A 16,585-nucleotide genomic window follows, 5' to 3' on the forward strand; every position below is an offset into this window, starting at 1 on the left:
AAGAACATTTAACATAGGAAATTGAGTTAAATGAAACAATAACCTGTGAAAGTATTTTTCCAAGTGGTACCACTTTAATAACAATCATCAGCATTATGGTAATGGCTTCAGTTCTGTTACAGTTTTCATCATCTTTAGATGGGTATGTGATAGAGGCTCTGGTGCAACATATCAACCAGGCATTATAGCCAATGAGGAAAAGCTGTGCTATAAAGCAGAATCCAGAATAATACAGACAATCTAAAGTTTAGAAAAATTTAGGACTTGGATGCAGAAATTGTGTTATCCCCAAACTTTCCACTTCAGATTATATGTCCACATCTTCTCTATCCAAGCTATAGCAGCAATTATAACTCGATTACAGTTACTAAGGAAAGCAAATTTTCCAACAGGCTAATTTTACATTAGCAAGAACCTTTTAAATGAAGCAAAAGAATGGGGGCAGTGGGGTTTTACTGATGCCACTTTATAACAACCATTCAGATTTTATTTTGCTAAGAATCCAAAAAAATACAAACAATAGGTTTTGGAAATATGACCGGCAAGCAAGTTGTCTAACAATTTATTTAATTCTTCTTTTGCATGAAGTATGGGGGGGGGAGTTGTTGTTTTGTTACATAAGTTGCAGTAACTTGAGGTAGTCATTGATTGAACGACATTTTTTGTATTCTAGTCTTGGTTATCTAGAAGGAGTGTATTATTAGCATTTTGAAATCAGAAAAGTTACTGTGAGCTACAGGATGGCTTCAGCTGACAGTCAATACACTATTGTGTGGAAATGTCTGCTGGAGATTAAGGAGAACATCTCTACTCTGCTATGATGTTCATGATCTCAGCCTAATAAAAGTAACAGGGTTGTCACAATGATAATGATAAAATGCATGAATCCATACTGCCTAGAAGAAAAATAAAATATATTTTTGTATTTTTTCAGTCACAAAATAACAATATATTAAAATGTTATGGGAACAGAATGGGAACAGAATCTCAAATGCTTGTTCTTTGTACCTTGATAAAATTTGCATTGATGTAATCAGAGTCTTTATCTGATGTGATAAACGAGAGCTTCACTCTGGTATGGTCATCTGAGGGAGGAGAAAGGACAAAAGAAACTGTTTGCTGCCTCATGTAACAAAGAATCTATTAAATAGAAGAATGAAGTTGCCTTTGTCCAGCACAAATTCAATTGTACAGGCATTTCAAATATTTTTATTGAAGATATATAATTAACTCATTTAGAAAATTAAAAGAAGCTCCCAATCATATTTTCTAGCTGTGCCACAATTCAAGAAGCGAAATATCTGGTAGTACTACTTATACACTAAAAGAATCTACTTATACACTGGTCAAACATTTCAATTTCTGCTTTTGTTGTGTATTAGCAAAATGTTCTCTTTTGGCTTCTTTAACATTATCCATTACTTCCCCAATAAAATTGAATGTGAAAATAAATCTTGTTTATAGATGAAATGTATCCTACATATCCTGGTTCCAAATATCTGTTTATGCAAATTGAAGATTTTTCTATTCTTGCATGGACGGAAGATGAATCTTGGATTCTGCAACTATGGCCTATAGAAAATGGAAAGGCAATCATTTTTAAACTATGGTCCATATTTTTAATTAAAAGGGAAATAGTGGTGACACAATGATGTCATTGGAGTGACCATGGCTATATTATTTGGTCTGTGTTCAAAACTTGTGGAGGTATTGTTGACAATTAAGAAAATAAGCTCATAAAAATAATTCCTAAATACTGAAAAGTCACATAGCTAAAAATATCAGTTTAATCTTAAATGTTAATCATATAAGTTGGGATGGCTAATGCAAAAACGGAAGTGGAGACCATGGGTCAATACAATAGCAGTATATACAATGGTGGGATTCAGCTAGTTCGTACCCCTTCGGAGAACCGGTTGTTAACTTTCTGAGCAGTCTGGTGAACTGTTTGTTGGAGGAAATCATTAAGGCAGAGAACCAGTTGTTAAATTATTTGAATCCCACCACTGAGTATATATTTTCTGTCTCCTTAAAGTTCAGAGCAGACTATATGGAAGATGTGTAAGGAAGTAGGAGGAGTTTTTGATTACAAATTTTAAAAGGGGATTCATGATTTATGACTCATGAGAACAATGTATGAGAGTTTGTGTATTAAAAAATCATTTAGCAGTGGCATGGATATCATGGTGTGAATGTGGGCCATACTGTGCTTATTGTGCAACTGATATGTATGCAGGGAATGTCCAAGTTAGGAGAGTACACATAGATTGATTTGGAGCCAGAGATATGTTCAGCTCATGGAAAGAACACTTTCTATTCTGTCTTACTGCAAGTAATCGATCCAATTGGGTGCAATTCTCATTTCCTCTGCTTGCTTGTTTATTTTCTTTTATTAAAATTATACCCAGCCCTTCATTTAAATCAAGGTGGCATACATAATACTCCCTCTGAATTTTGCCTCACAGCTCTGTGAGAAATTTTGACTGAAAGAGAGAGTTGTTGGCCTAAATTTATCTTTCAATAAATTTCTATGGCTAAAGATGCACTAAAATCTGAGTATCCCAACTCCTAGTCCTATACCACAACTACTGCATCATGATGAAGTATTATCTAGATAATTTTAGCAAGGAAAGTGAGGGAGAAATTGTCAGGAAACATTCCTTTTATGGATTGCTTTAATTTAGGATCCAGTCTGTTTACATTATATTATAGGTTACCAAGAAGTAATAGTATCCACAGGAGGGACTTCAAACTGGCATGATGGCAGATATACTACACACAAGTATAAAAGGGGTGAAATTTGCACTTTAATGCCATATTCATCACCTGGCCTTTTATGACTACCATCACCCTTGCATGATTTTATACTCCAAATGCACACAAACTCATTTATATATAAACTGGAACAATAAAGGCAGCATAAAAATTGTGTTGATTTGTAGCTTACATGGTAAGATGTCTTTATAACGATTTTTGCTGCTATTTTCAGGTCTCTCAGACACAGTTGTTGGGTAAATTTTCTCTGCTCTATAGGTCGCTGATTGCCGCTTCAGTTTCTGTGGTTAAATCATAAAGAGTAATTATAGAAAACCTGACAACAATATTACAGACCTGCATTTCTCATTACTTCCTGACTGGCCTCTCTTGAGATAACCACAGTAAGAACTAAACAACCCTCATGGTTTTGCTGGGCGGCTCTTTGTCAGAATGGAAATTTTATGTGCTGATCAAGTATCCTATAGGCAAATGCACTTTTGATGTGGCTTCCTTAGTTGCATAGGTGTGATGTTGTAGAATAACATTTAGCTCAGGTACACTGGAAAATATGAAAATCTTTCCTCTACACAATTGTGACTAAATGCCACTCAACACAGCATTTTTCTGCATCTATAATTAAATATATAGCAATGGCCATAGTGGCTGAGAATTCTGGAAATTGGCACCCAACACATAGAAAGTGCCAAGTTGCCAGAGCTGGACTAGTTCTGACCTAGTAGCCACTATGTTTAGTAGGGGAAATACTTTCCCAAATAATTCATAAATTATTTTCACTGCATGAATCCTTACAGCTAATTTTAATGGGATACTTTCCAGTAAGACAATAAAATTTTGGAGCAGCTTTACAGTTTATAATGAAGTAATAACTGAAATGCAGTTAAACTGCATTTCCTATAAAAGCAACATGTAGAAAAGAGATGTACTTAGGACCTTAGATGTACTTAGGATGGCTTAGGACCCGGGTACTTACGAGACCGCCTGCTGTTACCTTATGCCTCCCACCGACCGGTACGCTCTCACAGAGAAGGTCTCCTGAGAGTGCCGTCCGCCAAACAATGTCGGCTGGCGGTCCCCAGGAGTAGGGCCTTCTCTGTTGGAGCAGCAACGCTCTGGAATGAACTTCCCCCTGGCCTACGCCAAGTGCCTGATCTTCGGACCTTTCGCCGTGAGCTAAAAACATACTTATTTATTCAAGCTGGACTGGCATAATGGTTTTTTAACATTTTAAATTGGGTTTTATTGTTGTGGGGTTTTAAATTTTTTAAATTTTAAATTTAAATTTTTATACATTGGCCTTTTTGTAATATGCTTTATTTTAAATTTTGATTTTAATTGTATATATATTGTGTTTTATTTAGGCTGTACACCGCCCTGAGTCCTTCGGGAGAAGGGCGGTATAAAAATTTGATAAATAAATAAATAAAAAGGTAACAAACAGATAAACTTTCCCAAGCGTTTTTTATTCATTTATTTATTTAATCAAATCTCAGAGCTATCCTACTCATCAACAATTCTGATGCTTTACAAATAGAAAAAAGAAAAAATTCATATAAAGGTTATTTTCTTAATGCACATTTGAAATATGGTAAGGAAAAGCATAAGCCATTTCTGCTTATTTATTATTTTTATTGTAAGTTAAAGGTTATAATATATCTGAGACACGGTACTAGATGACACCAGAGACAAAGAAAACTACATCTGTTACTGTCATCTATAGCAGGGGCCTCCAACCTTGGCAACTTTAAGTCTGGAGGACTTCAACTCCCAGAATGCTGGGAGTTGAAGTCCTCCAGGCTTAAAGTTGCCAAGTTGGAGATCCCTGATCTATAGGGCAACCTGGATTTTGCAGATCTAGTAGCCCAACTATGGGATTCTTCCAATTGATTCCACATATAATTTCAAGTGTTCTTTGGATTTTGGATTTTTAAAGGAAGAAAAAAATCATAATCCTGACCTTATAAACATATGTAATATATTGTCTTTTATAACCTCCACATTTCTCTTTACAGAATGAAAAATATTTGTATGGACCTTCGTTCTCAAGATTTATTTCTAATTTCAAACCGTATACATTTTTCCCATCAAAAGAAGTTACAGTGCTTCCACAATCTTAACTGTGCTTTAGCAATAATTATAAGTTATCTCATTTCTGTATCTTTTTGTTACATTTTGCTTTACAATAATTGCTTTGTTCTCTTTCAAACCTCTTGCTCTTAACTTCCTGAATTTCCAGCACTGACAATTGCTTCTCGAAATATTATAAAGCAATTTATTGATTTGGCTCTTTCCCATTAATTAAAACAAGAATGACAGTTCCTGACAGTTCCAGCACCCAAAGACAATCAAACCAATTGAAATCAAATCAATGAAATTTGGTGGAAACTCATTGATAAATGGAGCTATGAATTCATACAGATTTTAACTGTAAGCAAAGTGTAGGAAAAACTTAAGACACCTTAAAAAACACACTTCAAATGTTTGTCCCAAGAAATCCTGGTCTTGTCTGTATATCTAATAAATATATCATATCCTCAGCTAGCTAGAGACCCAGAGAAAATACAACATATGGTTTCTGAAAGATTGTCTTCCCTGCACAACAAACCCTAGGCCTAGCATGTCATATAGTCATATAGATCTTTATATAGTTTTCATTATTAGGTTTTTTCTTTTTTTCTTTTTACTGTTATTTGAGTATGATTATTTCTTTGATGTTTTAATGGATTGGGAACTAAGTAAACAGATTATTACTACTTTTTAAACATTTGTTTACCGCCCATCTCATTTCAAAGCAACAAAGGTACTCATACATAAATTGCATTAAGAAAAAGAACAGGAAAGACTGCCAGATTCACAATTTCAGATTAATGAAGGGGGGTGGGTGGTTATCACAGTTCAGTTCAGTTCTTACTCCCTGCATTTATATCCATAGATGTCTGTAGGTCAGATCGGTCAGGAACTGAAAAGCTGATTATCACATTTTTCTCTAGACAAGACAAGTTGAGACAGATAGATGTAATGAGGAGCTCAAAGAAAATAGAAAACCGGATGAGTCAAAAGTTTATTCAGAGATAATGCTTTGCTCAATCTGATGGGAAGCAATGATTCAGAAATCTGGAAAAGTCTCAAAGATTATTTAGCCCAATTCCTTAAGTGAGACGAAAGCCTTTAAACACAAACATTCCTAATAGATTAGCTTATGCTTCTTTCAAATGAGTCTCATTATGAAATTATGCTTGTAGCAAAAAGCTAGAGACACCCAAGTTGTCTTCAATTTTCCTATTTTTGGTGATTTATTTTTTGGAGACTTATCAAGACAAATGTATGAAGAACTACAGGGCAGGCAATGGTAAAATGTGAAAATGGTAAAAGGTGGCTCAGTGGCTAAGACACTGAGCTTGTCGATCAGAAAGGTCGGCAGTTTGGTTCGAATCTCTAGTACAGGTCTCTTGTGTGAGCAGGGGGATGGACTAGATAACCTCCAAGGTCCCTTCCAACTCTATTACTGTTACTAATAGGAATTGAACTACAGGAGGGCACAGGGAAGAAATCCTGTACCATTGGCAAAAATTTCCTTAACTGAGATTTTAAGCATCATATGGCTAAATTTGGCACAAAATTTTCTACATTTCTTCCTATGATTTAAAAACTGAATGGACATATTTATCTTCCGGTCTGAATTGCAGCAGTTTTGCAGAGAATGGGAGGGAAGGGTTTCATGTTGGTGAGAGGACATTGTTATGCACTGCATGCATGAAATAATGAGTGGACCATATTGATAATTAGGCAACTTTGTTTGAGAAGTCTAATAAATTGGGGAAAAGTTATTCTGACCTTAAAAGTTATTCATCTTTTTTATTTTTTATAAAAATAAATCTGAGTTGCTAATATGGCTCGGCCATATTGCTTTATCCTATATGTTTTAATTGTAAGGTTAAGGTTCCCCTCATAAGTATGTGCTAGTCGTTCCTGACTCTAGTGGGCGGTGCTTGTCTCCATTTCAAAGCTGAAGAGCCAGTGCTGTCTGAAGACGTCTCTGTGGTCATGTGGCTGGCATGACTAAACACCAAAGGCGCATGGAACACTGTTACCTTCCCACAAAAGGTGGTCCCTATTTTTCTACTTGTATTTTTTACGTGCTTTCGAACTGCTAGGTTGGCAGAAGCTGGAACAAGCAACGGGAGCTCACTCCGTTACACGGCACTAGGGATTCGAACGGTTGAACTGCTGACCTTTCAATCGACAAGCTCAGCATTTTAGCCACTGACCCACCGCATCCCCTTTGAGCAATGTAATTGTATCATATACATTTAAATGTAGCCTCACAGCATCCTTAAAACAATTACCAGTATTAAGAATTAGTTGATTCAAGGTATCAATCCTTTCTTGACCCAAGATTTTTCTTGCTGTCTTCCAATTGGGGTTATTCCATATCGGTGCTTCATGTGATTATGGACAAAACTTAACAGCTCATCTAGCAAGCCCAAATGCATCTAGCAGCTTTTAGAACTGGGAAGGACAAGCCCTGTTTCCTTTAAATTGACCTATATTTGATGCCCTCTGCTGCAACACTTGCAACTAGACTGAAGAAGCTAATAAACATTTAAAGAAGATAGTAGTGATCCCTGCAGGGTATCACAATGTAATTTAATAGGTGTAGAAATCAATCTATTTGTACTAGCTCATTACAATGGAATGCAGATACCAAATTGTAATCTTGTATACCTAAAAGGATAAAAAGCTAAACTTCTAAAAAACAAACGCATAAAACTTAATGTGCATCACATCATGGACCAAGTTTATCTGCTGGTTACACCAAAAGCATAGATCAAGTTTCTAATCAACAAGCAAATATTGTTAGTTGCCTGATCTCCCATTTTCCCCTGGCATTTTGTTTCTTTTAATAAATACAGAGGTCCACCGTTTCATTATTTTCTGCAACTAATTATTGCAGCACCCCTGGATAGAATAATAACAATCTAACAGGATTTCTGCTGAGTGTGGAACCAGGAACATTCTGTATACACATAGAGTGTTCTAACTTTTGTGGCACTGAAATAATTGTGTAATCAAATCAGTAAAAACCTTCTTGAAAAATTACCTTTGGGAATGCTAGAAAGAAACTTGACAGCAGGGTGGTGTGCCTTCAAATATGTGCATTTTCAAGCTTTACCTTAATTTGGTATACATATAGAATTTTGTGCATGTATATACACAGACAAGCCTATAAAGCTACAAACATATACATATAAAGTATATGTGCATGCACATGTACTGAATGAATACACATGCACCCATTCACAAGAAGGAAAGTAATTGACTATTAGTTTCCCAGAGCAGAAAGAAAAAAGGGCACAGCAGCAGAAGAATTGCTCAAGGGGAGATGTTCATAGGTGAAGTCTGAAGTGAATCCTTTTCAATCTGGACAGGGATTTCTTAAATTGGCTCAGATTTAAACTGACACCATCACAGGACAGGGGCAGCTTAAAAGTGCAAAGTGGATACAACCTAAAATGCATTATTGGACTGCAGTTTTTAGTCAAACATTTCATTTTTTCAGTTAGAAGAGTTTACTTATATATGATTGTAATTAAAGAAAGTTTGCTCATTTAAATCTTTCCAGTCATATTGCAACCAGATCTTCATGTTACACTGTTGTTCTAACGGACACTGCATTTATCACCTGGTTCTTTCGGTGCCATAAGCACTTACAAGCAGGGGTGAAATCCAGCAGGTTCTGACAGTTTCTGGAGAACCGGTAACGGAAATTTTGAGCAGTTCAGAGAACCAGCAAATACCATCTCTGGCTGATCCCAGAGTCGGGTGGGAATGGAGATTTTGCAATATCCTTCCCCTGCCATGCCCACCAAGCCACGCCCACCAAGCCATACCACACCATGCCCACCATGCCACGCCCACAGAATCGGTAGTAAAAAAAATTGGATTTCAACACTGCTTACAACTTGATGTTGCCTAGAATAAGTTTCTTTCTCTGAGAAACAATATTATATGAAGAGAGAAATAATTTTTATGCAAGGAGGCAGAACAGGGGGAAGAATATTTTTTGGAGAGCATTTTAACGGACAGGGTCCAGTGCTATATCTTTAAAACCACTTCAGATATTTCTTTAGTCCACTGGCCCCACCCATCTTTTTACCAGCTCTAGTGGCAGTGAACCATAACTCAGTGCAGCTGGACAGGAAAGGATTTTGCATATGGCCTTTTAAGCAAAATGTGAATGTTTTTTTTTCCACAGCCAGTTTGTTGTTACTATTTTATTTTATGCATAGTTAATGAACCATACATACATTTGCTTTAAGGAAAATAAGTCTTTTTATAGAGAAAAGTGGATGAAGAAAATCCAGTCCCCCAATATGCATGTATTAATTTTTTTAAAAATTGTTTCATGGATGCAGCTCCTAGCACAGACCTCCCCGACCAGAGTGTCTTCCAGATATGTTGAACCCACGGCCAGCTTTAGGCGATGGCTAAGGAGGCACTGGCCTAGAGTGCTGAATCATTCTAAAAATGCACATTTTTGTATTGACAGGGTTGGCACCATTGAACAATGTGGTCTAGCATGCCATACAGTGATGAAATCTGAACTGGTTTACTACCAGTTTGCTGGCTGCACATGTGCACCATGCGCCAAATGCAAGGTGCACGCACACGCAGTGCACGCCAAAAGGAGGCATGGGGTAAGTAGAACAGCACGCGTGGTGGGGTGATCAACTGTGGCGCACAATCTTTTTTTTTTTTACTTTTAAAAGCATTTTTTTACAACCTATTTTTTACAACCTATTCGGCCAAAAGTTTTTTTTAAAAAGCCTCTGACATTCAGGCAGCTCAGCTGGGATCATCAGAGCCTTTTTTTTTATCTTTTAAAAGCATTTTTTTACAACCTTTTTGGCGAAAGAGGCTGTAAAAAAATTCTTTTAAAAGTAAAAAACAGGCTCTGAGGATTGTGTGGCTCAGCTGGGCATGGGGGTGGGGGGCCGCAGGAATTTTTGCTACCAGTTCTCTGAACCACCCACCACCATCGCTACCGGAGCAGTCCATCAGGTCCGAACCAGGAGCATTTCACCACTGGTGCCATATATCTTTGAGTTTACACTGGTTCAAGCTCAACTCCCTGCCAGCCCAACTATTGCTTAGTATTCTGGATGACAAACATTCATAAATACAGAGGCTATTTCATGCTGTAAAACATAATCCTAGCACAAACAAATCTTCTAAGATGCCCTCCTTAATGGACTTTCTGTGGCATGGAAGAAAATGGATGAAAATGAAAGGGGCGAATAAATGACAGACAATACCATAAAGGAGTGAACTTCACAATTAAATCCTATTTTGAAGCACCAATAGACTCTTAGAATATAAGCCTGTAGCATGTACTGTATCGAAGCAAAATATATATTTTTCCAAATACTATTCTGAATAAAATATACTAGGCTGCACTGAAACAGAATGATTTGGTTACCATTATTCAGCTTTCTCTGTGCTCAGGATTCCTATCTTCTAGGTTTACAAACAATGTATTTTTTGTTTTTTTTTAATTTTAATCTCCCCAAGAGAAAAGGATTCCACAGCATGTGGTACAAATGCCACATAACAATTAGTTAATGTCCAAAAATAGCACCTACTTCCTGTTTCAACTGCTGTTTTAGCATAAAATAACGAGGTTACAACTTGATGGGGAAACTGATTGTCTGAACATATAGTGTTTTCTAACTACAACCACATAAAAATGCTTCTCCCATATGGTTTAGAAGATGGCTGATATAACTTCTCCCTCGTCAATCACAGCTACCGGAAATTCCCACCCAGCAAAGCCAGTACTGCTCAAAATTCTAGGAATCCCATCTGGATGACACAATTTTTGAGAAAACAAACACACATAAAAGTGGCTGAAGGAAAAGGGCTTTTGGAATGTTATGGATATAGTGAGTGACAATAAGAATGCAGTTTAGAAAAGATACTTTGTGAAGTCAGTTCAGTAATAATTCTCTATCTAATTCTATATATTAACAAGTTGGTATTTGAGGCATATTGCTATCATTAATGCTGCTCTACAATGGGGTGGATACAGAGGAGAGTTTAACCAGGTTTTGACCAGTTCTGGAGAACCGGTACCAGAAATTTTGATCAGTTCGGAGAACCGCTAGTAAAAATTCTGATTGGCCCTGTCCCCATCTATTCTCTGCCTCCCGAGTTCCAGCTGATCTGGAGGAAGTGGGAATTTTGCGTAACCTTCCCCTGGAGTGGGGTGGGAATGGAGATTTTATAATATCTTTCCCCTGACATGCCTACCAAGCCATGCCACACCCACCAAGTCACGCCGACAGAACCCGTAATAAAAAAATTTGAAACCCGCCATTGGGGTGGACACTATACTTAAGAGCAACAATCCTTCTATACAAATCCAGATTTTCCTCCTGCCATCCTACTGATGCAGATTTTCCATTCTATCATTTTATTTCATTTTCTATTTCCATTTCCATTTTATTTCAGAGACCAATGAAAGTGGCTACAAAATGACTCATTCAAATTTGAAATTTATCCACTTGGTAGGCAGTTTATACATTGTTGGCAGACACTGGCTTACTCATTTTCAGAAGCTACCATTTTGCCTTTATTGAGATTTCATGAACATTTATGCCCATTCTCAGCCTGCTACCATGACACTTCTCCTTGCTGCAAAGGTTGGCTTTTCTAAAGAATATGTTTGAATATTAATATGTACCTGAACAGTTATTTAAAACAAAATAAAATTAAAAACTAGAGCCAGTTTGATGTAGTGGTTAAAGCACCAAGCTAGACACTGGGAGACGGTGAGTTGTAGCCCTGCCTTAGCATAAACACTCTCTTCAGTCTTACAAAGGAGGCAATAGGAAACTTAAGACTTATTCAGAAAGTCTCCAAAAAATGGGACAGGATTGAATATAAGTAAAAATAAATAAAAATATGAAACTGAACTATTTGCCATTTCAAAGGGTCTAATTAAAGGGGAGAAATTAGAAGTAGAAAAAGAAGATGGATATTAACAGAATTTTCTACAATCAAAACCCACCTCTGAAAATCCAGATGAAACAATTGTGGTGAAATCCAATTTTTTTACTATTGGTTCTGTGGGCGGGGCTTGGTGGGTGTGGTGTGGGCATGGCTTGGTGGGCGTGGCAGGGAAGGATACTGCAAAATCCCCATTCCCACCCCATTCCAGGGGAAGGATACTGCAATATCCCCATTCCCACCCCACCCTGGGGCCAGCCAGAGGTGGTATTTGCCAGTTCTCTGAACTACTCAAAATTTCTCCTACCAGTTCTCTGAACTATTCAAAATTTCCGCTACCAGTTCTCTAGAACCTGTCAGAACCTGCTGGATTTCACCCCTGTGTTATTCCCATTTTGGGTAAAAATGGCTCTACTGTTTTCATTTGCAATAGCTCAGATTTCTCCTGACTCATTCCAAAACCAGAAGCTTTGCAGGAAGTGATTCAAGGACAAACACATACATTCTGATGATTGCAAGCAGATTCTGGTGATTGCAAAAACCATTTCAATGAGAAATCTAGCAATCACCAAGAAGAAAATGCCAACCATATTTATAATAAACATGTGATTTCAATTCTTGCTCATCTTTCTACAGCCGGTAGTACATCTTGAGCTAACAGTGTCTTGCTTTGGGGTTGGGAATAATAATTGACACCTGTCCTTTGTTGTTATAACAGGTCATTTTGGTTTCAGGCTATTTGTTTATGACCTTGCCAGGCCTGGTCAACACACAATAGATCAAAAAGTATTTTTGACATTCAGTATCATCTCAGTGACCTCAAAACACTTGAAATAATTTGGAGAAATGGATCATGTTCAATCTGAAAGTAAAAACAAACCAACCCCTGACCATTAATTGTAAATGTGTACCATTTGCATGCCTACTTGGAAATTGTCCACCCATCAATCACCAGTTTCATCCCGCAGCTAAAGTCAAATAAGCGAACCAGAAGAAATGCCACAAAAATAAGCAAATAAAAATTTGTATTGCCTGTATAAATGAGGATAATTAATGACTGAATGGTTTTATGCTGCTCAAACTGATGAGGTTTCAAGGAAAGCAATACCACCATTTTTTTCCAGCATTCTGTCCTTATCAGGCCTGGAGACATTGTAGGGAGGCAGTGAAGAGCTTTTTCCACCAAACACTTCTGGAGCATTTTCATAAAACACACAATAAGAATATTTTAGTCATAACTGAGTCATCTGTGAACATTGATGATCCAAGAATACAACAACTAATGCATTATTATAGCAGATGATATTCTACCTAGCTTTCTCAAGCTAGGAATTTTTACAGTCCCTAAGTCAGTTCCTCCAAGAGATGGAGTGGGAAATACCTGCACAGCAAGTTTAAGAAACAAGGAAAGCTGAATAGGCACCCGCATCACAAAAGACTGAACATAGGCTTTCTACTGCAATGATCTGAAGGCTAAAAACAACCTCCTCTGGGCTTAACAAGTTGCAACAGGAAACCAAAAACAGAACCCAAAGATTGAGCCAATGGAAACAAGGCATGATGTCTCTGGAAGAGCATTGCAATTGACTAGTAACATTTATTGGCATCGTTGCTTTAGGCAGTGACCCTACCTGAATGAATATGACTATAGAAGTAAGCAGTTCCAGTACATTTGGAGAGCATCAGATGTAGGAAAGGTTCAACCAGTGTATAATTTAATATGTACTTCAAATTCACACACACTAACATACTTATGAAAGCAAGAAGTTAAAATATTAGCTTTTTTGTACTTGGTAATTATAGATTTCTTTGTAGGCACCGAACATAGGGTGACAATACACAAAGAATCTTTTGTAGAGGTGGATTATTTAATATAGCTGGTTATTGGAAACTAGGTGAGTTTTTTGAAAAGATAAAATTCTAATTTCTAGCCTTGATATCTATCAGTGCCATGCCCAGTTTCTGTTGCAAAAATCTTTTTTTCTTTCCTTTAGCAGTATAGAAGCAACTCTTATCAAATGAATGAAAAGATATTTATGTTTTCAAGTCATTTCTTGTCAAGGAACCTGAGACATTCTAGGTCAGGGGTCTCCAACCTTGGCTGTAATATAGCTGTAATATAACTTTAACTTGTATAAATGCTAATACTTGGGTTTGAAAGGCAGTGTATAGACCATACCCTAGAACAGGGGTCTCCAACCTTGGCAACTTTAAGACTTGTGGACTTCAAAGCTGGCTGAGGAATTCTGGGAGTTGAAGTCCACAAGTCTTAAAGTTGCCAAGATTGGAGACCCCTGTTCTAGGGTATGGTCTATACATTGCCTTTCAAACCCAAGTATTAGCATTTATACAAGCTAAAGTTATATTACAGCTATTATTTACATGACAACAAAGGGATGGATATGCTATCCTTCAAGAAATTACCTTTAATGACCCACTAAAAACTCCCATGGATTCCTAGGAACTCCTCAAAACATGATTTTCAATTTATAGTATACTGGGACTCTGACAAGTTGTTATTAAATTGAAGGCTTCAATTCACAGTCATCATAGTTTTCACGTTGTTATCTCTTTCCAATGGATGTTTTTAAATCTGACTTTGATAGTCTAAAGTTCTTTTTGATTTGGTTCTTGCTAGTCATCCTTCAAGACTATACAAACATTGTTCTTAAAATTATAGTCTTCTCCCTGGGCTGGGGGTTGAGGTGGGAAGACGTTGCTGCTGCTAACCACTGGCTCTGCTTCTGCCTCTTAACCTATTTTGAAATTTGAATCAGAAGAAGGGACGATGTTTTCCTTCTGAGAAGATGTATGGATCACACTGAAAGAGAGGAACTGAACAATAGCAGCAAGGAGGCAAATGAATTCAGTGAGAGCCCTTCCTACGTGGACAGCATTTAATTGGAAGGCGCCCTACAACCTGGAGTCAAGAGTGTCTGGGGCCCTCCTAAATCACTTATCAACTCAGGTGCTCCTTTCTTTCCCTCCATAAAGTGGAAATTTTATTTTTATTTATTGTTTGATTTCTATAGCTGCCCATCTCAACAAGTGACTTTTCCAACCATTTTGCAATCAAACTAGAACGATCATTCAGTTAATACAATCCCACAAGAAAAAACGGGAAGGATTGAGTTTGACCCTTAAAGTAATTTAAAGTTCAGGCTGTTCCCATCTGTCCCCTTCAATGCTACTTTAAATGTTTTCATAGAAAAAAAACTTACAAGCATGAATTAGCGGTTTACTAAAACAACAGGATGATCTTCTTAAAACACAGTATTAATCCTTCCTTTAAAATGAAACCATGCTTAGAAATATTGCTTCAGCTTCCTTACCAAATATTCACCAGTGAACTCTTCCTTGTTGAGGTTTCTGTTTCTGATCCTTTTCAGGTTTTTCATGATAATTTCTCTTTGATCCATGCCGTAAAACCAGATGAAGATGAACTGTCAGAAAAAAAGATGAACATGACAAATACATGCTACAGTGGAAACAGCCACCAGTGTGGATGGTTCCTGTCGGAGTCTGGTTTGCTTAGTTCATCACAAGACCAGAAGGAAGTGAGTATGTATGTAGCAGCCACAGTGGGGAACTTTAAAAAAAAAAAAATCCTTGCCATGCCCTAGTGCCTTCAATCTTGAGAATGAAATAATATATTGTTTTACAAAACAAAAAATCATGTTACTTTGCTTAAAATGAGCCTAAAGCAGTGGTGGGATTAAAATAATTTAACAACTGGTTCTTTGCCCTAATGATTTCTTCCAACAACCAAGTCACCAAACTGCTCAGAAAGTTAACAACCGGTTCTCCCGAAGAGGTGCGAACTGGCTGAATCCCACCACTGGCCTAAAGCCTCATGTTCATTTTTCTTTAAGATGAGTTTCTTACCCAACAGATCATTGAGGTAGCATTCTTTTCACGAAGAGAAAAAGAAGGAAAAAATAGCTGCAAAGATACCTCAGGTCCCTGATATATGCCTTGTAATGTAGTCAGATTTCATTATTAAATCCATCTTCTTCATTTATAAGTCTGAAATACTTTTGTGCTGATAAGCAGCTTTCTCAGATTTTAAGAACATTCTTTGTACATACATCCACTTTTCTCCTCCCACCAGAAAGAGATGGCTTAACTTTTCAAATATATTAGTCACGCCTTAGCCCTAAACTTCGCAGAAAATATTCCAAAATATTCAGACATTGCTGCCCTTTCACATGACCTAGATTGAACTTTCCAGAAAACTTCAGCAGCAGACATTTTTATGTCCAAATTTTAGTTACCCAGGGATTATTGTAAAAATGGACTAGACAGTTCCTGGAATGCAGACTATCTGAGTGATTTTTGTTACCGCTCACCCTCCCTTCAGAAGAATGTTGATTTCAGTTTTTGGAAAACTTAAGTAAAAACACGATTCTAAAAACCTCTTCTGCCTACTTAACTTACAAAAATAGTTTGCGAGAAGACGCCCAAGGAGCTGCTGATTCAGTTCTACAGAGGAATTATTGAGTCTGTCATTTGCACCTCTATAACTGTCTGGTTCGGTTCTGCAACCCAACAAGAAAGACACAGACTTCAGAGGATAATTAGAACTGCAGAAAAAATAATTGCTACCAACCTGCCTTCCATTGAGGACCTATATACTGCACGAATCAAGAAGAGGGCTGTGAAAATATTTACAGATCCCTCACATCCAGGACATAAACTGTTTCAACTCCTACCCTCAAAACGACGCTATAGAGCACTGCACACCAGAACAACAAGACACAAGAACAGTTTTTTCCCAAAGGCCATCATTCTGCTAAACAAA

At 37.2% G+C, this 16,585-nt stretch overlaps 1 protein-coding gene across 3 annotated transcripts in view; it reads right to left on the reverse strand.

The window, feature by feature from the left end:
• The window catches only part of PTPN22 (protein tyrosine phosphatase non-receptor type 22), a 41,452-nt gene extending 25,576 nt beyond the window's left edge, over positions 1-15,876 (reverse strand). For 2 of the 3 annotated variants that reach the window (XM_058176919.1, XM_058176918.1), the window contains exons 1-4: positions 15,670-15,813; positions 15,117-15,227; positions 2,948-3,056; positions 1,009-1,085 (exon numbers count right to left, since the gene is read on the reverse strand). In XM_058176919.1, the coding sequence (XP_058032902.1) occupies positions 1,009-1,085; positions 2,948-3,056; positions 15,117-15,227; positions 15,670-15,681 (309 nt within the window). In that variant the 5' untranslated portion in view covers positions 15,682-15,813. Of the gene's footprint in view, positions 1-1,008; positions 1,086-2,947; positions 3,057-15,116; positions 15,228-15,669 lie in introns of all 3 variants that reach the window. The other variant, XM_058176920.1, reaches the window with a different exon arrangement.
• Between the last annotated feature and the right edge of the window lie 709 nt (positions 15,877-16,585).

This window comes from Ahaetulla prasina, chromosome 3 (genome assembly GCF_028640845.1).
Source record: "Ahaetulla prasina isolate Xishuangbanna chromosome 3, ASM2864084v1, whole genome shotgun sequence".
NCBI classification, from domain to species: Eukaryota; Metazoa; Chordata; class Lepidosauria; order Squamata; family Colubridae; genus Ahaetulla; species Ahaetulla prasina.